Source organism: Meriones unguiculatus, chromosome 18 (assembly GCF_030254825.1).
Source record: "Meriones unguiculatus strain TT.TT164.6M chromosome 18, Bangor_MerUng_6.1, whole genome shotgun sequence".
Classification (NCBI taxonomy): Eukaryota; Metazoa; Chordata; class Mammalia; order Rodentia; family Muridae; genus Meriones; species Meriones unguiculatus.
In genome coordinates, this window is record NC_083365.1 from 21,354,651 (window position 1) to 21,379,111 (window position 24,461).

At 42.4% G+C, this 24,461-nt stretch overlaps 1 protein-coding gene across 3 annotated transcripts in view; it reads right to left on the reverse strand.

Moving 5' to 3' along the window:
• Nucleotides 1–313: 313 nt before the first annotated feature.
• Nucleotides 314–24,461, reverse strand: part of Ganc (glucosidase alpha, neutral C) — a 54,161-nt gene continuing 30,013 nt past the window's right edge. The window contains exons 14-25 of one of the 3 annotated variants that reach the window (XM_060372160.1): nucleotides 22,726–22,869; nucleotides 20,562–20,658; nucleotides 17,228–17,329; nucleotides 15,194–15,437; nucleotides 13,183–13,247; nucleotides 11,115–11,191; nucleotides 8,396–8,470; nucleotides 4,996–5,109; nucleotides 3,796–3,908; nucleotides 2,971–3,074; nucleotides 2,301–2,402; nucleotides 314–2,185 (exon numbers count right to left, since the gene is read on the reverse strand). In XM_060372160.1, the coding sequence (XP_060228143.1) occupies nucleotides 2,302–2,402; nucleotides 2,971–3,074; nucleotides 3,796–3,908; nucleotides 4,996–5,109; nucleotides 8,396–8,470; nucleotides 11,115–11,191; nucleotides 13,183–13,247; nucleotides 15,194–15,437; nucleotides 17,228–17,329; nucleotides 20,562–20,658; nucleotides 22,726–22,869 (1,236 nt within the window). In that variant the 3' untranslated portion in view covers nucleotides 314–2,185; nucleotide 2,301. Of the gene's footprint in view, nucleotides 2,186–2,300; nucleotides 2,403–2,970; nucleotides 3,075–3,795; nucleotides 3,909–4,995; nucleotides 5,110–6,114; nucleotides 6,739–8,395; nucleotides 8,471–11,114; nucleotides 11,192–13,182; nucleotides 13,248–15,193; nucleotides 15,438–17,227; nucleotides 17,330–20,561; nucleotides 20,659–22,725; nucleotides 22,870–24,461 lie in introns of those variants that run through there. The other 2 variants (XM_021639398.2, XM_060372161.1) reach the window with 2 other exon arrangements.

A 24,461-nucleotide genomic window follows, 5' to 3' on the forward strand; every position in this document is an offset into this window, starting at 1 on the left:
AAGGCCTGAATTTAATATTGCTTTGGGGTTTGGTTGGGTTGAATGGCCATTCATTCAATCCATGGTATTGATGATATCATGGTACCAATCAGCTATCCATCACATAACAAAGTTAATGAGACAACCAGCAGATACAGACGAAAGGTTTATTTTGGTTCATAGTTTTAGAGGCTCTAGCCCTTATTAATTAGCTCCATTGTTTTGGACTGTGAAAACAAAAACAAAAACAAAAAAACAGATCATGGGAGAATCTACCTCATGACCAGGAAGCAAACGAAGAGGAAAAGCCATGACAAAACACCATGACCAAAAGCAACTTATAGAAGAGTTTATTTTGGCTTACATTCCTGGGTAGAGTCCATAACAGCAAGGGAGGCATGACAGCAAGGGAGCAGGCTGCTCAGGAAGAGATCACATCTCAGCAGCACACAGGAAGCAGGGCAAACAAACAAATGGAGGAAACCCTGCCCTCAACGACACATTTCCTTTAGTAAAAACGTACCTCCTAAAAGTTTCATAACTTCCCAAACAGTACCACCACATAAGGACCACGTGTTCATGAGCCTGCAAGGGGCTGGACATGTTTCATTCAGGCTACCGGAGTGGTGTAACAGGCATGAGAGAAATAGAACACGATCTTAGCGAACATACACTATAGTAGAGAGATACACAGTCCTGCTTGTAATATTAAGGCACATCCCTGAGAATGCAAAGTAGAGCACAATTATTTGTAGGGCAGCATTTCAGGGAAAGGCTAAATAATGCCAGTGGGTACTGCAGGGTTGGGGTGCCAGGTTAAGAGTTTTCATGGAAAAGTAGGATTTGGGTTGGGTCTGGAAGGATGGTAAGATCTCTACAGGCAGAGGCAAGGGAGGGTACTGTGGCTAAGAAAAGGAAAGGCAGATGGTGACAGTTGGAAATAGGTAGTAAGTACAGCAAGAGGCTCATGGGCTGAGAATTGAGGCCACCTCAATAGCCGCTACACAGACAGCAGGGGTCTCCAGAGCCGGAAACATCATGGTGCACGGGTATGTTACAATATTCTAGCCTGTGCCAAGCCAGGTTGGAACCCAATGCAAAAGGAAGACTCAGTAATACTGCGGTGCCTTTGTTTAGAACCAGCCTGGTGTGCGTGTTCGTTTAGCTTTTTAAAGATAGTGTGTTAAAATATTATTCATTTTGGTATTGGCTGTGTCTAACACAAGTCTCTCTTGTGTTATTAGAGTCCCAGCCATGTGCTCTATTTTTGAAGTTCACTTGTGGGATGTGGGTATTTATTTCATTATTACTAATTATAGCTTACTATATTCATGGTTATAAATATTCTTTGGTTAGCAGATAGTATTTAATAAAATATAATTAAAAGGAGTAAATCTTTGGAGACTGCCTTGGTACTTTTGAATCCAAGAAACATGAAAGGAAATCTGAACCTTGGGCCCCTGTGTCTCTCTAGGGAGAGGAGCGTTCCGTAGCTCTGCCCATGCAGTGTGCCTGTGCTGCTGCTGACGGAAGGCACTGCCATCTGTTTGGAGACTGGCTTGGGCAACTCTGCTGCTCTAACAGCCAAGGTGGCTGTGCCGCACAGCCTGAGGCAAGCCCCACAGATGGGCTCCTGAGTAGCCCTGCTCCAGGGCAAGCCACTCACTGAGCTCTTTCAGTGTCTCAGGGCTTTATGGGTCTGCAGGGAAGGGCAGTGCTTGAGCAGTGTAAACCACACATCTTGAAGTGTGAAATCTGAAATCTTATTTTTGATTTTTTTTTTTTTTTTGGAGACAAGGTCTTACAATATAGCTTAAGTCTTACATTATAGCTTAAGTCTTACAATATAGCTTAAGTTGGTCTTGAACTCACGATCCTTCTGCCTCAGCTTTCTGAGTGCTGGGATTACAGGAGTGGACAACTGCACGTGGCTAAAATCTTAAAACCTGAAATCTACCAGTCATCAGTGCGCTAGAGATAAGTGAATCATCATTTTCCCCAGGGAAGCAAGTTAGATGGCAGCACAGATCTTGACGAAGGCCAGGAAGGTGGAGAGGTCAGGGGGCTCCCGCACCCCTCAGCAGGGCCTCTGCTCATCATCTGACATGGACCTCCCAGTCATCACCAATGGTCAGAGAAAGCTTCTTCAGACTCAGGGTGGATGTTTTGGTGCAATATGTAAAAGCCACAGGCTGAACTTGACCATCTAAATGGCAAGGTGATAGGAAGACACTTTGTGAGAAAACCAGGAGAGAAAACACTTTTTTTTCCTCTCTCACCAAGTCTGATACAGCATCTGATATTCTCAAATAATGTCATACCTCACTTAGGAGAACCCGGGGGCACTTTTACCATGAACTCCTGTGAATGTTTCAAGACGTGAAAGGTCTCATTGTTTTGAGTGCAATCTGGCTGGAAAGAAACTACAAGGAGCAAAGTGATTTGTCCACGAAATGCAGTAAGTGAGGGAGGGGCATAATTCAACACCGTCCCGTACACCAGTTCTTCAGAATACCACTAAGTATTCTCCAGGACTGAAGATAGCTGAAACCTGCCCCAAATTAAACACCTACAGTACTATTATAGGCCTTGAGTAGTTGCTGTTAGTGAATATTAACTGTGAGAGAAAGACCACTTCAGGAAGCGAAGCAGATCAGCCTGCTCTCTCTCAAGCAGTGGTTCTCCACCTTCTTCCTGATGCTGTGACCCTTTACTAGAGCTCCTCATGTTGTGGTAACCCAAAACGTAAAATTGTTTTGTTGCTACTTTATAACTGTAATCTTGCTACTGTTGTGAATCATGATGTGGATATCTGATATCTCAAACCGACACCCACAGTTTGAGAACTGCTGCTCTAGGGACTAGAAAATTGACCCAAAAAGAGCAGAGAGGGCCTGAGCTACGCATAGTATGCAGATTGGGACAAACCATCTCTTCACTACAGATACGTCTGTGTTTACAGAACAAGTACTGAAGTAAGAATGAACTTACCGGATGAGTGGGTAGTCACGGAAGATGGCTTCTTCTTAAGGCCTAAGATCAGGATCTGCTCTATGATGCCCTTGCTGGGATAATGACCCTTCTCATCAGCACACCTGGAAGGATACGAATGGTATTAGGAAAAGGACACGGATGGGTTTTTGTTGGCCACAGGTCAGTATTTCCATCCTTGTGAATTTTTCTCCTGTTTGTCTCTATGGAGGCATGGTGCAAGGAGGAGCTGTATTCGGGAGGACAAAGAGATGAAAGCAGGTGATTCCATGTGCTGAGGGCCACATCAAGCTCCCTAAACCATCTGAAGAACACAAAAGACACAATCAAGCTGAAATAAACCAGATGTTTAATTAATTGGTGCATGGAGGAATGAAGGTATTAATGAGTACTTAAATTGAATACTTTTATTTTGTAGGCAGGTGGGGAAAAGAAGATAAGGACAAAAAAGAAGGAGCTTTCATGGTGAGTAGTCGAAAAACACAAATGGCTTCCCCCATCCCCTTATTTAAATAATATCTTAAAGAATTTGTATTAGTTACTTTTATTTTATGAATGTGAATGTTCTGGCTGTGTATGTAACTGCACACATGCACTTAGAGGGCAGAAGAAGGGGATCCAATCCCCTGCAACTGGAGTCACAGACCATATGGGTGCTGGGAACAGAGCCTGGATCCTCTTCAAGAGCAACCTGTGGCTCTTTAACCCACAGGCCATCACTCAGGCCCCTAACTAGTAATTTAAAACCTGAACTATCCACTTATTTGAAGATGCCAAGAAGGTAGCATAATTTAAGATGAGCCACAGCTTCACAGCTGCCCTCACCTGTTGGTCAGGACGCTGGAACAGAATGAAAACTTGCGGTGTAAGAACTGGTTCTGGTGGAGGTACTGGAAGGAATGGCCATCATCGAGATACAGCTCTCCCACAGCAGAATCCTGTAGAGTGAATCACAGAGGACCTGCTAATGGCAATCGTGTTACAGAAAAAAATATCATCTTCTAAAGGGAGAGAGCAACATCTGAAAATTTGTGAAAAACCTGAGAAGCTGAGTATTCAAACTGCACAAAGTTACACACAAGGTCCTCATGTATTCAATAGCCAATCACTCCTGAGGAGATAATAATATAATATGAACAGGGTGGTTACGTAAGAGGAGCACAAAGAATTAGACCTTGTTGAAGGAAACTTAAATATGAAATATAATCAGTAATGAATTCTGTGAAAATACTATCCCTGAATAGGGCAAGAAAGTTCACAGAACAGAACTGAAGTTTAAAAAAAAATTAATTATATAGCAGATTAAAGTGAATTGTCTTTAGATGCTCTTCCGTCCCTCCACATGGCAGGTTAGTTACTAACGGTGTTGGCTGTAGGATGGGTCTCTAGCTTGTTGCATTCATTCTGGGACCCCACATGGATCCTAGACCATAGTTTGCCCGAAGAAGACAAGCTTCAATAAAAGACATGGAAAAGAAAGCAGGAATTTACTTATTTTACAATATTAATGTAAATAACTATAACAAGAGTATGTTTTGGGCTCTGGTAAGGTGTTGGGGTAAATAGATGAGAGGGGTGTCTACCACAGGCTTCTCTTGGTTCAAAAGACGCTCAGCACTACCAAGCCGTAGTGAGGAGGCCTACTCATTGGGGCTCCCTGATGAGAAGTCACTGACTGAGTTAGCGTATACCCAAATAGTTAAGACACGTTTTCAGTGGCCCTCTTTTGTAGGAGACTGAGTTTCAGGACCAAGCTACAGGGGCAGTCCACGCCAGCCTGAGAGACAGACATTACATGCCCCAGAAGCATCTTTGCATCATTCCTGGCTCTGAGAGATCCTAAGAACAATGCCAGGAAGGGCAGACTTGACAGTGATTCAGAAATGAATCAGCCCCTCCTTTTGAGACAATCACCAGGAGCGCTGTTTTATATGAGACTTATCACATTTTCCTATCCTCAAAAGGCTACTACCACTGTAAAGAGATGGAATAGAAAAGGAAAACCGCGAACGGCTTTCCGAATACCTGAGCACTTAGGGCAACTCGAAGTCCATATGGGGCGCCAGTCATCCAGCCGGTGGACTTCCCCACAGTGGTCCTTACCGGCACCACACTTCCGCCTCGCTGAAACACGGGTATCTGCAACGCAGCAGCAAGCTCGGGGATCAATGCCCATACACAGGTCTTCCCAAGCAGAAGTTTATGACTGTGTCACTATATGGGATCCATACTCTTTACAGACACAAACTTATGCAAAGAATATCTGTGGGCAGAGAATTACTAAGTACGGGGACTGTGGAACTACAACTAAAAAAAAAAAAATCCAGAGAATGGTGCTGACCAAAGTCCATCTCTTGGTCAGTATTTAATATTTAATAAAACTTGCTTTAGGTTTGGCTCAAAATTATTTACTTCTTTATTATTTATAATTACTGTTTTGTGTGTATGCTTGTGTATGGGACACATGCATGTCATGGCATGTGTATGAAGGTCAGAAGACAACCCTGTGAAGCCAATTCTCTCTTTCCACCTTTATTTGGATTCTGAGAATTGAACCAAGGTTGTAAAACTTGTGTGATTAGCACTGAGCTAACTTGCTGCCACCAAACAGTCCATATTTTAAAATATTGGGACCATTATATACATCTCCTAATTTATTATCTATACCTGTGTGTCCTAGCTTGGGTTCTGTTGCTGTGATAAATCTCTGGCTGGAAGCAGTTTGGGGCAGAAAAGGGTTTATATCACCTTACATTTTACAGTGTAAAATCCCTTCATCAAAGGGAAGTCAACACAGGAACCTGGAGACAGGAACTGCAGGACCACCTCCCGGGACCACCCGCCTCAGGATGGTACCAACCCCAGTGAGCTGGGCTTTCCTGCATCAACCAACAGTCAAGGAAATGCCACAGACATGCCTACAGGCCAGTCTGATGGAGATACTTCCTCAACTGAGGTTTTCCCCTTCCCAGGTGACTCTAGTTTATGCCAAGCTGACTAACTAGCACACGACCCTTGCTGCTCTTTCATTTAAATGATGGATTTTAGTCTGCTCATCCTATTAGAGGCCCAGAGTTACTGCTAAAAAAGCATTTTTCAACTTAATCAGAAAGGACATTCATTTTAGACCTTTAACATCTTTATTAGTAAAATCACAAGCATGTTACTCTAGAGACCTGCTGAGGAGTAGATTTTTCTGTTTCTCTAAGTGGGCGCAGTGGTACTTGTGCACACAGACGGTTTCTCTGTCTGGGGAGATGACTTGTGGCCTTTCTCACAGCATCTGTGCACTTTTCTTTCTCTGCTTGTCTGGGTCAGCAGGATGACGGACTCAATTCTGTGGCTCAAAAGCTGCTTCTGCTACAGACACCACCAAGGGAACTTGAAGTGATTTGAACATGCTGTGGGCGTGGTCCACATCTGTCAGTCTTTTGGAATGGCCTCTGCAGGAGAGCTTGGTACGTAGGTTTCTTGCCTCTGCTAAGGAGCTACCCAGATCACATGAGTGTGTGTGTGCTCTTTCTCTGAGTAAAGTATGTGCAAGAAGAGGAAAAATATGTAAATGTGACTTTGGGAGACAGAGGAGCAGTAAAGATGTGCTCCGCCCCTCCTTGCCCTGCCCAGTTCACAAGCATTCTTCCTTCTCTTCCTCCTCTTTCTTGTCTTTAAAGAACAAGGCTGTAAGCTACGGGCTGCAGACTCAGAGTTCAGAAAACTTGCAGGGGTGGGAGGGACTTGTCTTAGTTCTGCCACAACCCAGTGGTGATTCTGCACCAAAAAGAAAAAAAAATATTAACTTCTGACTGTCAGTGTTTTCATGTGCAAAAAAAAAAAAAGAAAAAAAAAAAAAGAATGGCCCCCATAGGCTCTTATGTTTGAATGTTTGGGTGCCAGGGAGTGGCACTATTTGAAAGGATTAGAAAGACTGGTGTGTGGCCTTGTTGGGGGAAGCGTGTCACTGGGGGTGTGCTGTGAGGTTTCAGAAGCCCTCACTAGGCCCACTGTCTCTCTCTGCTTGCAGACTAGGATGTAGCTCTCTGCAGCTTCTCCAGCACCACACCTGCCTGCTGCCATGCTCTCTGCCATGATGATAATGGACCAAGCCTCTGAAACCGTTAGGAACCCCCCCCAATTACATGCTTTCTTTTGTAAGAGCTGCCTTGGTCATGGTGTCTCTTTACAGCAATAGAGCCCTGACCAAGACAAAGGGTGGAAGACTCCGAAGGTCTCTTTTGGATCTGAAAGTTGATGTCTGAAGCCAGTTTCTTCATAATGAAATGATTGATGACAATTTGGGAAGGTAACACTACTATTCTATTACTCTCCAGTCTACAGGGCCTGTGGCCACGCCTGTGATTCATAGCAGGTTGACCACCTTGATTCTAATTTCATTAACTGATGCATTCTCTTACCCAGAGGCTCAGACTGCACCTTTCATTTTCTGACATTTTATTTGGCACTGCAGTACCCACTCACTGTTTCTTTCCTCAGTGTTACTGTTCTTAGACACAAGGGTAAATATACAGGAGACAGTTTTTATCCTCAATATTCTATGCCACGAGTCAGAGTATATGTATTTTTAAACTCTTTACATATCTTAACAGCTTTGCTGATATAATTCATACGCTTCAAAATTTATAAATGGAGTATATAATCAAACCACTTTAGTGTATTGAGTCATGTTACTACAGCCACAGTCAATTTCAAAACCCTCTCAGCACCTCTGAAAGAAATCTGTACCCTTCCGCAGTCACTCTCCATTGCTTCCCAAATCCTCTCCTGAGCACAACCAGGGCAAGTACTAATATAATCTATTCTCTTTATATATACACATATATGTTAGTATGTTGAGTTCTACACCTTGGTTCACTTTTTAAAGAAATACATTATAAACTGAATGCTTGTGCCTCCCCATTTATATGCTAAAGACCTAACCACTGAAGTGACTATGTCTGGAAACAGGCTCATAAGGGTAAGTCCTGATATGACAGGAATATTATCCTTACAAGAACACTTTCCTGTTTTAAATTTATTTTATTTTGTGTATGTTTTGCCTGTGTGTATGTATGTGCACCACAAGTGTGCCTGGTGCCCGTGGGGATCAGAAGGCATTGCATCACCTGCAGATGGTCGTAGCCACCACATGGGTGCTGGGATCCAACCTAGGTCCTCTGTGAGAGCGGCAATCCTCTTAACATCAGAGCCAACTCTTCAGCCTCGTTTTCAAGAACACTGTCCCTTTACTGTCCCCATCCCATCACCCCCTACATGCCAGGAAGAACTGAGGCAGCTGACACTTTGATATATGTCATATACCTTCAGAACTATGGGAAAATAAATTTCTGGTGTTTAAGCCACCCAGACTGTATTCTGAGCAGACTAACACAGCTAAATAGGTAAAAATAATACTCTGAAAATAACTTACAGTATCCAAGGTTACGGGGATCTTCATAGTACACCCTCCTTTCCAATGTGCAAATGTCTTACAGTCATACCAGACCTAGAAAGTAACAGACTCTACTAAAAAGAGAGTATGGGCAATCTTTCTTCTGAGAAGCCTGCACTTACCAATGACTATTTCCTTTAGCCCTATAATAAAGCTCTCTTGCAATTCCAAGAAGAAAGGAACAAAAGGAAGTTTAAATAAGTATAGTTGAAATGCGTGGGAGAAGTTAGGAAGAGCACAGAAGCACACCCTATGCCCTGGTGTGTGTGTGTGTGTGTGTGTGTGTGTAGGGGTTCTCATATATGTGCTACTAGGGACTGAACCTAAGGTCTCATGTATCCTAAGGAAGTGCTTTACCACTAAAGTGTATCTCTTGCCCTTGTTACTTTTTAAAATAACTTTTTATTGACTCTTTGTGAATTTCACATCATGTACTGCAATCCCACTCATCTCCCCATTCCTTTGTATCTGCCCTCTGCCCTTGCAACCTCTTTCCCAAAAGAAAACTGAAAAAAAAAATAAGAAAAACAAACCAAAAACCATCTTGTCGTGGAATCTGTAGTGTGTTACACAGTATACCCTTTTGTCCACAAATCTTTACTTGCAAATGAGCCATTGGTCTGCTTCGAGGCCTCTGGCTTCTGCTATACTATCAACAATGGATCCTCCCTAGGACTCCTCTCAGATACCCTGATGTTGCCCTGTGTCATGGAGACCCTGCTGCTTTGGATCTCATGACTGGCCCTTTCACAAGCTCTAGCAGGTCATAGATGAGGAAGATGTTGGGGTGGACCAACTGAGAACCCTGGATCTGGGTCTGGGAGGTAGCTGAGTTGATCAGCCCTCCTCTCCAACACTGCCCCTGCCCTGGCTAGGTCACCCAACGCCTCAGCTGGCAAGGGGTGGGGCCAGCTCACGAGCCTGCTACAGTTGGTGAGGCATGAGGGGAGGGGAAAGGGCATCTCTCCCTGGCCCACACCACCCCACAGCAGACGAGGGATGGGCCCAGCTCTAGGTGCTCAAGCTGCACCCGTCCCTAGGGTCAGCTCTGCTGTGCCACCCAGGCAAGGTGCAAGGCTCACTCTCCTGAGTGTTGCATCGGTGGTCCTCTTTACCTTTTATTTGACATGGAGTCTACTAAGTTACCAAGCTGTCCTTTGACTCATGATATAGCCCGGGTAAGCCTTGAGCTTGCAATCTTCCTGCTGGAATTATGCGCCTGCACCATCAGATCCCACAGATTCTTCTTTTAAGAACCAACCCCCGACCCAGGGCTGGAGAGATGGCTCAGAGGTTAAAAGCACTGGCTGCTCTTCCAGAGGTCCTGAGTTCAATTCCCAGCACCCACATGGTCGCTCACAGCCATCTATAATGAGACCTGGTGCTCTCTTCTGGCCTGCAGGCAGACCATTGTATATATAATAAGTTAATTAATTAAAAATCACCCCCCCAAGAAAATCCCAAAGCATGTAGAAAGGCCAGTATTCTATCCTCAGCACAGAATAAATTGGGTGTGGTGGTACATGCTTGTAATCTAGGCAGGAGGATCAGAACTTCAAGTTTTTCCTAATTTTCAAAGATAGCCTGGGATACATAAGATGTCATCTCAAAAAGATGGGAAGGAGGAGAAAATAGAGGAGGAAGAGGAAGATGTTACCAAAGGTGTATGATTGATGATGAACTAAAGACCATTCCTTGTCCATCTATACATTCAAAACTTAAATGCCAGCTGGGCATGGTAGAGCATGCCTTTAATCCCAACACTCAGAGAGGCAGAGGCAGACAGATCTCTGTGAGTTCGAGGCCAGCCTAGTCTACAAAGCAAGTCCAGGACAGCCAGTCAAGGCTACACAGAGAAACCCTGTCTCAAAAAACAAAACAAAAAAGTTCATTGACCAATAACCTACTGTAGGTGCTATGTGCTAGAAATGCATGATAGTTAAGAACTGACTGTAAGAAATGAGACCATACCTTCGTGGTGGTTCTTACAGTCCACTGACCGGTAAAAACTTCACGCTTGAGCCAATGAGGTGCTCAACAAGGAATGGTAAAGATTGGATACCTGAAATTGCTCCTCAGAACCCACATAAAGATGGGAGGAGAGAAATGACTCCACAAAATTGTTCTCTGACCTCTATGTGCATGCTGTGGTACACATGTCTTCATGCACACATGATAAATAGACCAACTTAATGCTTTTAACCACAAATAAGATGAAAAAGAGTAAACAAAACAAAGGGAAGCACATAGCAAGCAAATTGATCACACCCAAGACAGGAGAAAAGAGCATCAGAGGGAATGAAATCCATGAAAACTTGATCACTCCTACATCACTGATTTTTAGGGGTGATTATAAAATTAGGAGACAAGGTCTTAACTCTATCTAGGAGTGCTAAGCAAAGGAAGCTGGTTGCTGAATTACCAAAAAGAGTCCCACAAAGTAACTGGGTGGAATGAATCCTCTACCTTAAAGTGGCCCCATCTCTATAAGGACTCACTTAGGCATGTCAAAGTTGTCCCTAGTCATCTTCACTTTTCCTCCAAGTTTGTCAGCCTTCAAGAACACTGTCATAACTGTGGAAAATAGTCATCTGAGGCAAATTCACAACTGCATCCTGAAGCAATCTCTTTCACAAGAGAAACGCAGGCATGAAGCCTAGGAGACGCAAGATATGTGTCTGTTTGTGATTGCTCTTACCTCATTTGACCCTGGCAGAAGTACATCAACCATGGCGGTCTGTGGTTCTGTGACTGGATGAACCAATAAAGCACTTCCTAAAAAACAGAGAGGAGATAAAATTGAGTATCATTATCGGAAACCTGAAAGGCTCCTTTCCCTTCATTGAACACCTACTGTGATCTTAAGGTCACTAGACTGTGATCTTCTACAAGGCAGAGACGATGAGGAGTTAAACAAATAATTCACTAGAGAGAAGCACCAGGCTCAGAAAAGTAATGGATTAACTTGAGTGTGGCTTTTAGGATGATGGGCAGGGACCCTGACACAGTCTATAGCAGGGATGGTGTGTTTACTTGCTTTCTTTTCTTTTTTCTTTTTTGAGACAGGTCTTGCTATGTAGCGAAGACTGACCTAGAACTTGCCCTGCGTCCCAGGCTAGCCTTGGGATCCTTCTGCCTTGACCTCTTGCGCACTAGACTACCGGCTTGAGCCGATAGGCTTAGTTCCAATCTCATTTTCTGGTAGGTCAATAATTAGGAAGCACCCCTGCGCCTTCCCAAGTGCTTCATCATTTGCTACGAATGATGCTGCTTAGAGTGAGTTGCCATGTTATCTGGAAGTCTGGTCAGTGCAACTCTTCAGGCCCTCTTGCTTGGGCAGCTGCCATTGTAGAGTCCGTACTTTTCTGAAGAATCGCCTGGGGCGTTACTTTTGCTTTCATATTGGCATTACACATGTGCAAAGTGCATCTACTTAGGAATTTGTTTTAAAGGTTTATTTCTAGGGGCTCACTATGTGACCCAGGCACCTTGAACTTGTTTGTGTTGGGATTATAGGCATGTACCATATGTTTATCTTGAAGTGTTTCTTCTAGTCAATAAAGAATTATTTACCAAGTTCCAGTACCATGCTAGGTTCTAGGGACATTTACATGAGTAATGTAAATGTCTTTATGAAGATTGTGATAAGTGAAGAAGTCAGATATTAAAAAGTAATTACAAGTGAATTAGGATTAAAAAGAAATACTGAAAGAGGTAAAAGTATAAAGCAAAATGAAAATTACATAAGAGGCCAGACTGACTTTGAGTAGGGAGGATAAAACTATGGTATAAGATAGCAAGGAATGATGCAAGATGTTTCTCCAAAGCAGTGAATATTGAGCTGAAGCCAGGTGCACCAGGACTGAACACAGCCTTGTGTGTGTTATACAAGAACATGCACTCAATTATATCTCCAAGGGCTCTGGTTGCTGTTATCATTATTATTAGTTCCATTTGGAGGTTTCCACTATTTAGCATGGAGTTCATCCTCTGGGTCCCAATATCTAGCCTTGTTTCTTGGGCTTGATTCTTAATACAATAAACTTCTATATTCTAAATGTCATGGTTAATCCTCATTAAAGAAGCCAAGTTAGGCACGGTATTATATACCTGCAATTTCAGCACTATGGACATTGATGAAAAGGGTTACAAGTTCAAGGATAGCCTGGGCTACAAATCCCTGTCTAAGATGAAAATGAATGAGGTCTACTATTGCACATGAAATAAGCTCTTCCGTGTTTAAGAAGACTATAACCACCTGATCTACTTTTTCAGCCTTCCCTTCCATGTAGCGTTTCTCATCAGGCTTTGGAGGAGTGGGTCCCAATCAAGCCTTTCAAATCGCATCCACCAATACAATGGATTTACTTGGCATTAATAAGAACAATATTATAAGGACTACATTATCACAGAATAGAGCTACAGTCTCCCTACTGCCTTAAAGCTTCGGTGAAGGAGGGCCGGGTCTGGCTTAGGTGGTAGAGTGTTCATCTAACAAGCGCACAGCTCTGAGCTCCATCCCCAGCACCAGGTGTGGTCACATGCCTGTGTCTCAGCACTTGGGATCAGAAGTCAACATCATCATTGTTAGACAGAGTATGTTACAGGCCAGCCTGGGCTAGATAAGACCCTGATTCAAAGAGAAGGTGATGGAGTCTTATTTTTATTAGTTATCTTTCTTGGGCTCAGGGTATTCTCACTAGAAAACATAATAGAAACATGGTTGTAGAGTTTATCATAACTGTACTTAACCTATAAACACCTACCCAGCATGTATGCATCGTCCACACCAAAAGTTTCTAAGTCATCAGGAAATTCGACCCACAGAGGCCTGGGGAAAGGAAACAATTCTCATTTTAAAATATCATTATGTTTTATTATTCTCCGTGTTAAGTGTTTTGTTAGATTTTTATACTTTTAACGCTATGACTCTCCAAAAGGAATTGGAAAATACCAAAGAGCCAAGATTCTTTTTCATATGACCAAAGAGTTTATGATCAATTGCTACGGTTACTTTATATTTATTATGTGAAAGTGCCTTCTGTCAACTTGAATGTCTTAATGGAATATTGAAAATTCTATTATGTGCCACTTTCCTACCTGACTATTGAATAACTGTGACTTTAACAATCTAAATGCATAATGTTGTTTGCAAAAAAAATCGTACTTTATTATAATGGTAATTCTGTGCCACTTCTTAGGGCTCACTCCTCTAAAGCCTGCTGAGGCTGATACAGGGAAGGGAAGTATAACAAGGTAGAGCAGGTGGGTAGAGTGAAAACACGGGAGAGCTTACTTCATGTGCAATAGTGGACCTCATTTTTCTTTTTTCATCCGAGACAGGGCTTTGTAGCCCAGGTTATCCTTGAACTTGAAATCCTCCTCTTCATCTACATCCAGACTGCTTAAGATGCAGGCAAATACCGCCATGCCTGTCTAGGCTTCTTTAGTGAGGATTAACCATGAAGCCCCTGACTTTCCTGTATCATTTAATCATTACTTATTTAGATAAAAGGAACTAGTTTTCCTTGACTTCAAGCAGGTAACACTTTGGGGTAGGCTGAGAAATTAAGATTTCAAAATAGTTATTGTGTCATACAACTCACCAAGGAGTCATTTAGGTTCATAAAAATAACAAAACTTTCAACATCTGTGATTAGATAGCAACTTAGTGCTTCCAACCATTTTTTTTGGTTTTATGAGAATGTTTTTATTTAAGTGTGTGTGTGTGTGTGTGTGTGTGTGTCATTTGGGTACAAGTGCTCACAGAGGCCAGAAGAGGGTGCTGGAACCCTTGGAGCTGGAGCTCCAGCTGGTTGTGAGCCACCAGACCCATAAGTGGGTGCTGGGAAACACACTTATGTCCTTTATAAGAGCAGCAAGCACTTTTAACTGCTGAGCCATATCTCCAGCCCCAAGAAATAGATATCTTTTAACTGAAAAAAATTTTTAATTTTTAAATTTAAAATTATTTTATGTGTATGAGCACTTTGCCTGCCTGCATGTATGTATGTATATATGTATGCACACCACATGAATGCCTGGTACCAGCAGACATCAGAAGAGGGCACTGGATCCCCCAGGCCTAGAGTTACAGATAGTTGTGAGGCACCATGTGGATGCTGGGAACTGAACCAAGGTTCTCTGTAAGAGCAGCCAGCTGAGCCATTGCTCTAGCCAATATTTTTTTAATAAATAAAACTTGCTACTTATTTACCTGCCTTTGCAACAATATAGTCTGTTTCAACTGAATGGGAACAAAGCAGGTGTCCCTAACTCTAGCTGATGACTAGAATCACCAGAAAACTTCTGGTCTGAAGCAAGTTTAGGAAATGCTGACTTGGAACTTGGTGCATGTTTTTCTCTAACCTAAAAAATTGATTTATGCCTTCAAAGTAGAATTTATAAGCAGAAAAAAAAAATCCCTAACTCAATCTTGGAACAGTTCAACCCTATGGGTAAGATCAAGTCTCAGGCGGTAGAAAAGTTATTTTTCATGAGAGGAGTATGTGTAAAACACTAAAGTTATTTTAGCTGCAAAGCCACTCCTTATTCTTTACAACATTTCCATTTCTCAACAAATAGCAATATTCTAATCATGAGAGACAGAGGATCTAGTCAGTAGATTCGGTGTCTTCAACAGCCAGCACCCTGCGCACAGCAAGAAGTAAAGCTGACTGAGGCTTTTGACTAAACACATGGTTTTTCCAGTCCCTCGTCAGTGAGGGGATCTGTTGGCTGGTTCTGGAGCCCCTACCTAGAGGGTGCCCTTTTTACCTCATGACAGGATCAGAAGACATGTGCACATGGTAGAACAGAGAATAGAGATAGGGTAGGAGGGTGTAGCGCTCTCTGATGGCTTCCCGGATCAGCCTGGTGTTTTCTTCCCCAAACAGCCAGGGTTCTCGCCGCTTGGTGTTCATCGTAGCATGGCCCCGGAAGAAGGGCTGGTAAGCTCCAGCCTGGTACCAACGCACTAGCAGCTCTGCCTCGGGATTGCCGATGAAGCCACCCACATCAGCTGGTGAGACAGAGACAAACCAGATGAAGACCCACACATGAAAGAAATGATGTGTTAAGGTAAAACCAGGCCTTGAAAACTGAGAGATGCTTTACATGTTTACACTAAACATGTCAGGCAAACGATAGCCTCAAACAGGGGAGCAGCAGCCATGAAAACAGCCAGGGACCTGCCAGAATGCTCTATGCTTTCTCTCTCTTTTTGTCAAAAGGCTACAGGCTTTTCTGTTACAGCAGTTGTCCTGTGTATTTTGGGTCCTCCATTACCCAGAAACTGCACTAGGTGTGTGTCTGTGAGCTGAAGGAAAAATTGGCTGGTAATTTATTTCTTTTGAAAGCAAAAGCTAAAACAATATCAACCAGAGAAGCAAATCAACAGCCTTGGAGGTTTAGGGAGAATTTTCATGCGCATCCGTTGGGCAGAGCATGTATTTCTTGCCTGTGGCCCAATGTCATAAAGACACATATATCAAAAAAGTGATATTGTTTTTTATTCTTACAAAATAAAAATCAATCCCATCTGCAGCTACAACTGCAGCCAGTATATTCCGAGCACCTTTATATTGGTATTATTTACCTGCGTTGAATTTTCAGGATGAGGGAAGGTAAGCCATCAGACATGCATTTTAACTAAATCTGTCTTTTCCAAGAGCACATCTTTTGTGTGTGCATGCATGATGTTCATGTGTGAGAAGGTACATGTGTGTGTAGGCCACAACCTGACTTTAGTATCTTCCTCAATCACTCTCCACTTTATTTTATTTTTTGAGACAGGGTGTCTTGTTGAACCTGAAGTTTGTCTAGACTGGATGGTTAGCAAGCATCCCAGTGTCCCCAGCTCTGGGAGTACAGGCACCTGCCATTGCATCTGCCTCTTTCACATGGGTGCTGGGGTTTCTGAACTTAGGGCCTCATGTTTGTGTGGCAAGCACTTTACTGACTGAGCCACCTCCATAGTCCCATCTGTTTTGGTTAGTAGCTCAGGACAACCTTGAACCTTTGATCCTTCTATTTCTACATCCCAGTGCTGGATCATAGGTATGTGTGGCCATGTGTGTCTTTATGTGGGGCTGGGGGTCAAACTGAGGGCTTCTTTCGAGCTAGGCAAGCACTGTACTGACCAAGCACATCTTGAAGGAAAAAAAAAAGTTAAATTATGCTACAGAATCTTATATATGCTGAGCACAAGGTACTTCTGTAAGGCTGACCCTCATTCCCTGGCTGCTGCCTATCAACCCAAGGCCTTCAACATACTAGGCTAGCAGCTTACTGAGCCACACACCCAGGCCTAGGCTGGCTTTTCATGTGCTAAATTGTCTGCCGCGCTCTCATGTTTCTGGAACACTGTTACTGTGTCTCTGGAGGCAGAGTTGAGGGAACGAGGGAATGAAAAAGGCTCCTCATCCTCTGCTTGATTTCAGGTCCTCAATTCAGACAAGATACATGTAGCATTAAAACAAAACAAAAAAACAGGGTCTCTCTATGTAATCCCAGCTGTCCTAGAAATCACAGAGATCCACGTGCCTCTGCCTCCCTGAGTGCTGGGATTACAGGTGTGTGCCACTGCAGCAGGCTGGCCTCAAATTCTTAGAGATCCTCTTACCTCTGCCTTTAGAATGCTGGCATTAAGGGGCAAGCCACCACATCAGGCTGTGCAGTAAGTTTTGAAGCAAGTATTGCTCTTCTCCCAGTTTCCCTTTTGCATTTATCCTTGCCCCAAACAGCTAATAAGCATTGAGGACCCTCACTTCTCGCTTCCTTCTTGAAGCCTCAGGACAGGGATCAGCTTACCTCCACAGAAAGAGATGCCTGAGACACTGAGGGTGAGTAACATTGGGATGGAAATTTTCAGATAGCTCCACTCTGCTGTGTTGTCTCCCGTCCAAACTGCACCTAGATTGCCCATAACAAGGCAGTGAAACACACACAGATCATCCAGTGCATTCCATTTCATTTAGAGTCCATATTTGTAAAAGACAAAAATAAAAAAAAGGGAAACAGATTTTTCACCTTAAATAAATTCTAATATTTCTGCAAAAAGTATCAATTTTCTAAAGTGAAAAAGTTATTAAGCTCCATAAAATACTGGGTAGTGGTGGTGCACGCCTTTAATCCCAGCCCTTGGGAGGCAGAGGCAGGTGGATCTCTGTGAGTTGCAGGCCAGCCTGGCCTACAGAGGAAGTTCCAAGGACAGCCAGGGCTACACAGAGAAACCTTGTCTTGAAAAACAAACCCCCCAAAAACCAAAACTAAACCAAACCAACATCAGTAACAAAAAAACAACTAAATATTCAGGCTTTCTTGTACCACTTGATTATCACAACAGTCCCATGAGACAAACACTATTATTAGCTATATTTTATAGATTAGAGAAACATGTAAAACAGTGGATCCATAATCTACCCTAGTTATATAGTCAAATTAAATAGATTCGAGTCTAGAAGTCAGACTGATAAAGCCAAAGTTCCAGTTCACATTATGTTGGTAAGAGTTTATAATAACAGATTATATATCATTAGAGACATTAAGAGGGAAAATAATCTCATTTTACTACATTTAGATTAAACATGGAACCTTTTTTTTTTCCCCTTTTGGCCTATCTTTTACCAAAACTGTTTCAATAGGTTTTTGTTTCAATCTTCTGTAGAAATGTTGAGCTGTCCTATAGGCAGAAAAAAATATTTTCAGGGGATTTTAAAAAACAGCACTCTAGTAATTTTTCCTTGACATCAATTGGGTTGTGGATGTATCTACATAATAATTTTGAAATCACAAGGACACACCTATCAAGGAAGTTCATGTAAACCAGGTGATAGGAGCACACCTTTGATCCCAGCACTCTGGGAGGCAGAGGCAGGTGGAACTTTGTGAGTTCGAGGCCAGTCTACAGAGAGAGTTCCAGGACAGCCAGAGTTAAACAGGGAAATTCAACAAACAAACAAAAAGAAAACTCATGTAGACACACAGATATACCGTGTTAATGGTTGTTCAGTCACAAGCTCTTTATATTGGTCAAGCGTGTGACTGGAAAAGGCCATGTTCTCCTAGCTACACGTTGGGACAACTGATCACACAGAGTACTGCAGTCTAGAAAGCAGACCTGCATCTAAGAGAGGAGAGATAATTTAGACAGCACAGGACATGGTGGCATACGCTTGCTATTCCAGCTCTGGGGAGGGAGAGACAATACAAGTTCAAGGCCAGCCTGAGCTACATAGTGAGACTCTTCAGCAAAAAAACTCCAAAAGAAAAACCATTAACATCCATATCTCTTTTTAGCTTTCTAGACCGATGCCTAGAAACTTTTTCATTAACTTTTTTGCCCCCCTAAATCCCCCTGCAGTTTTTTTAGGAACTCACTGTGTAGCCTTGGTTCTCCCCTTCCACCATGTGGGTCCCTGGGATTTAACTCAGGTCATCAGGCCTGGTGGCAAGTGCCTTAACCCAGTGAGCCATCTTGCCAGTCCTTATTGACTTAGTTATTTTTGAGACAGAATCTCATGCATCACAGGATGCTTTCAGATTTTCTATGTAGCTTATGATGATCTTGAACTCCTGATCCTCCCGCTTCCACTCCCAAGCGCCCGGACTATAGGCTTAAATTTTCCTATATTTGCCAGAACCTATTTATTGATTTAAATGACTACACCTGCATTTTAAACCATTGAGATAATGAATATCAGTTAGGCATGCTTTCTTTTTTAATTTATATAATGTTACAAACATATTCTCACGCAATTAAAACTAAAACTACCTCTGACCTTGACACATGTGGCATGTGTCACGCCTCCCTAAAATAAATGAAAAAAAAAAAAAAAAAAAAACAAAAAAAAACATTTAAACTGTAATCTTAAACTGCCTCATGATAGTTTTTCCTGTGGATGACCCACAGTTTTGTAACCCTTCCTTTACTCTTACATGTGTAAACTTTCCTTTCAGCCTGAGGGTCTAACGCTATGATGAGCTCCTCTGTTGACACGATTCTGTCCTTTGGCTGAAGAAAATGGGCTGCTTTGGGGAGGTCGGGTGCGGGACCTAAAAATATCTACAATCCCTCAAAACCAGGTTCTTTAGCTTGGGACCTAAGCTCTCAGTTACTTATGTAAGAATGGGGACCTTAAAATAGCCTCCCTGCCCCCGGAGTGGCCAAGCTGAAACAGATCTGTATTAAACCAGATCCAGTCACAGGTGACCCTGATGACAAGCAAAAGCCAGGTCTATTTTAAGCCATATTGCTAAGTGGAACAGGTGGCCGGAGCAGTATGTTAGAGGTGTATTTCCCTGGCTTTCCCAAGTCAAAAAGACAGGATCAGAGAAAGCCGTGCCAGAAAACAGAATACTCCAGAGTCACTCTCCCATCACATAAAAGTGGTCATTCCTTCAGTAGTAAAAAAGTACTCAACGGGATTGTAGTGGTTTGAGTAAAATCGCCCCCTAGGTCCGCAGGGAGTGACAGTATTAGGATGTGTGGCCTTGCTGGAGTAGGTGCCACTTTGTTGGAGAAGGTGTGTCACTAGGGGGTGGGCTTTGAGGTCTCAGATGCTCAAGCCAGGTGCAGTGTGACTCTCAGCTCCTTCCCCAGCACCACGTCTGCCTGCGTGGCGCCAAGCTTCCCGACATGATGCTAATGGACTAAACCTCCGAAAGTATAAGCCAGCCCTATAAATGTTTTCCTTACTAAGAGTTGCTGTGGTTCTGGTGTCTCTTCACATCAATAGAATCCCTACCTAAGATATTGATGAAAATTGGTTTATTGTTTTTGGGGCTGTGGGAGAGAGATAGGGTCTCATTCATCCCAAGATGGTCTTGGAAGATGACGTTGAACTTCTATTCCTCCTGCCTCCACCTCTCGAGTGCTAGGATTACAAACACATGCCACATTGCCTCGGTTATTATAGGGCTGAGCATTATACCCAGGGCCTCCTGCCTACTAGGCAAACACTCCGCCACTGAGGTACCTCTAGGTCTTTTCATTCGTACTTAAAGTACCCACGTCAGAGCACGTCATTTTCTATACTGTAAGACACGAGGCTGCTGAAGAGGAACACAGCAGTATATCATAAATGGTATACAAAAGAAAAGGATGGGGGCTACCTTGTCTTTTGTGATGTGAACCATTTCTTACCATATTTTTGTGATCCAGCAAAGAACGAACGTGAAAGAACAAAGGGCCTCTCCTTCCCTTTAGATCGCTGTATCAATCCTTCTGCGGTAGCCATTTGCTGCAAGTGGGTCAATGGAGAAAGATTGGAAAGAGGAGACAGGATGAGGGCACCATGCCAACATGCTCAATAGACTACTAGCATGGGAAAAGTTGGAGGACTATGAAACTGAAAATAATAAACCCGTCAGGTCTTTTTGATGATACAGTGAATGTCATTAATTTGCCTAAATGATGGAAACATTTGATTAGGAATATCAACGAAATAAGAGTGAACACATATAGGATGCAGATGTGTAGAAGATTGGCCATCCAACGTGCCTGAGGCCCAGCATGGCAGAAAACACACACACACACACACACACACATACACCACACACACACAACAAAACAACAACAACAAAACAATCTGCCACTTATTCAGTGGTAGTATCTGGCAGGCATTTCATACTATATTTCCATATGATCTACACAATAATCTGTGAGTCAGAGAGTTGGCACTGGTAAAAAAGTAATTTCAGAGAGGTTAAGTGTTTGCTTTAGCCTTCATAAGAAATTCCCCACTGGGCAGTAGTGGTGTACACCTTTATTCCCAGGGCTTGGGAGGCAAAGGCAGGAGGATCTCTGAGTTCGAGGCTAGCCTGATCTACATAGTGAGTATCAGGATAGCCAGGGCTGCACAAAGAAACCCTGTCTTGAAAAAAACAAAAACAAATAAATAAACAAACAAATAAATTCCCCAAGGCAGTTGACAATTAAAGCAAAAGGCTTTTAGAGAAATAAACATATATTACCTGGAGGAGGTAATATGGAAGAGGCTATTTCCAGTTAGCAGCTCCCATTAAAAAATAACAAGTGTGAGAGACCTACAGGCATGTGGTCACATTCCAAAACTAACAAAGGCTCATAGGTGTAAGTTAGGGTACATGATTCTCAATCTTTGGATACAATCAACAAATAGAAGACAATTCTACCACGTTTTCAGAAGGCTGAGCAAATTCGGAAAGCTTACACATTTCAAAAGTACACTGTGGTGGTTTGGATGAGAACGGCCCCCGTAGGCTCACATATTTAAATACTTGATCCCCAGCTGGTGGAACTGTTTGGTAAGGATTAGGAAATGTGGCCTTGTTAGAGGAGGTGTGTCCCCAGGGGTCGGTTTTGAGGTTTTTAGAAGGTTGGGGTTTTTGTTTTCTTTCGTTAGATTTTTTTCTTTATACACGAGTGTTTTGTTTACATGTATGTCTGTACATTATGTGTATGCACTACTTATGGAGGCCAGAAAAAGGCTTTGGCTCCTCTGGAACTGGAATTACAGATGGTGTTTGCCACCAAGTAAGTTCTAGGATTGAACCACTAAGCCATCTCTCTAGTCCCTGTAAGTATTTTAAAAATTTTACATATGATAATATCCATATGGTCTACATACTATGTATATATATATATATATATACACATGTATGCATGTACATATATATATATATGTATATGTGTACATGTATACGCCTTGCGTGGGTGCCTCTGAAGGCCAGAAGAAAGTGCCGGATCCTCTGGAGCTAGAGTTACAGGCTTTTGTGAGCTGCACAACTTAGGTACTGGGAACCAAACTCAGGTCCTCTGGAAGAGCAGCAAGCACTCTTAAACATTGAGCCCTCACTCTAGCCAGCGTTCGCTTTCTGCTTTTGTGACAGGGATGTCGTACAGTCTCGGCTGGACTGGAAGTCATTACGCAGGCCAGGCAGGCCTTGAATTCACAGTCTTTCTGTACTATGAATATTAGGATCACACACGTGTGCCACCAAACTCAGCTAAGCTTGCATTAGATAGATGTTTATGAAAATTTAAAACCTTGCTTTAATTACCTTCATTACTATATTTCTAGATAGCTTGTGCCAACATATGTCTGCTAGTAGTATTAACTGCCATATACAATATTTTAAATTTTATCAGGCTTATTGTGGAAGGGAAGGGAAGTGGGAAGAAATAATAAATAGGCTCTAATCTAAGACTCACTGCAGTTGACAGCAAAGACACACAAAGAGACATGCAGAGTACACTCAGTTATACAGCTGATGCCCTGTTTAAGAACAGGGCATATGAATCTTGTTGACTTCTTTTCTTATTTTACCTGATAAAACCCGTAGATGTTGTGAAGTTCCCTGTGTTCCCAGTTGCCATAATGAACAGCATTCTTTTGCATGGTTAGCTCTGGCCCTCTGAAGACTGAGGGCTCATTCATGTCATTCCATATGAAGAGGATATCCGAAGATCCCTAGAAAGTGAACCCCGTTCATGAGAATCTTTCCCCAGGGATGGTGTTAATAGGACAGTATCCCTGATCTTCTTTCTTTTCTTTCTTATTTATTTTTTTAAGCTGATGAGGCTGTGAATTTTGTCTGTTTTGTTCAATAAAGATCCCACGCACCTAGAACAGTTTCTCACTCAAAGAAAGCTATCATTAAATATTTGTTGATAAGAGTGCTGTACTTTATTGTCTGTGAATTCATTCCAAGATATCCTTAGAGAATACATGCCAGAAAAATTGTGAATACTTATCATTAAGCTCTGCATCATTCACTATCTACTACAAATTGTCACTTGATTTCATCCAAAAAGCTGAGAAGAAATCGCTGCTACAATTCTTAACTAAAAGCAATTATGACTATACATGAATCTGTTTTTTCTCTAATACTCTGAAAGATTTGACAGGTGCATTTTCTGTTTCTGAACATCTTTATGGTTTGTGTTCTCTCCATCTAGTGAACATGGTATTAGAATCCTTATAAAATCTTCTTATAAAGCCCCTGGGCTCAGCATGTGGCCACCATTACAGGGAGCTGCAGGCAGCTCATTCTATTATTTCTTGATGCCCTATTCTTCACGCCATGTCCAAACGAGGCCCGGCTTCTTTCCAGGACATCACAGAACACACCTGAGATCTTGCCCACATGGGTGATGATCTTTCCAGTGCTTGGGAGTGGCCCATAGATTTTCTTTCGATTCTTCACCTTCAACTATTTCTAAGTAAATGAACCCTGTGTTTGTGTGTGTGAGAGATAGGGTCTATTACATAGCTCTAGCTGTCCTGAAACTCGGTATACACTCCAGGCTGGTCTTGAATGCACAGAGATCCACCTTTTTCTACTTCTCCAAGTGCTGAGATTAAAGGCATGCACCACCATGCTTGGCTTCTAAGCAAATACACTCCTAAAAATTTTGCTGCATAGTTTTCAAATATTTTCCTCCAATCTTCTTTTAGCACTTCTAAAGCAAATATCAGCAAGCTTTCTTATCCGCCAACTCCTCTTCATACTATTATCTTCTTCCTCTTGTAAAGATCTAGATAATATACATTTCCATCTTTGTGGATCATAAAAGCTCTTTAATTACTTTACTCTGGCACAGTGTTGTGAAAGCAGCCACAGACAATAATGAAGTGAATGACTATAGCCACATTTTGCCTAGGGATTGTTGTTTCTACTGCCCTGCTTTCTAATCTCCTAATCAATGATGCACAGAAGTGAGTGTCTTGTGCTTAAGAGCTGAGCTTGGGTGGCAAATAGACCTGAATGAAGATCTTGGGCTCATCACTTAGTAAGCGGGTGACCTTTATGGGTTTTTACACTCTCCACACCTCAATTTTATTATGTGGGGGATTCATATTTACTTATTAAGATTTAGAGTGTTATTATAAAGGAAAAAATGGGGGAATGCACATCAAACATTTAAAACAGTGCTTGGTGTGGTTTGCATTCAGTTTGTGTTAGTATCACCATGATTGTCATCATAACCATAACGATGGAAGACAGGTCTCTAACGTGGCCTCTTCTGTTCTTTCAAGATTTTGATTATTATATTTTGCTT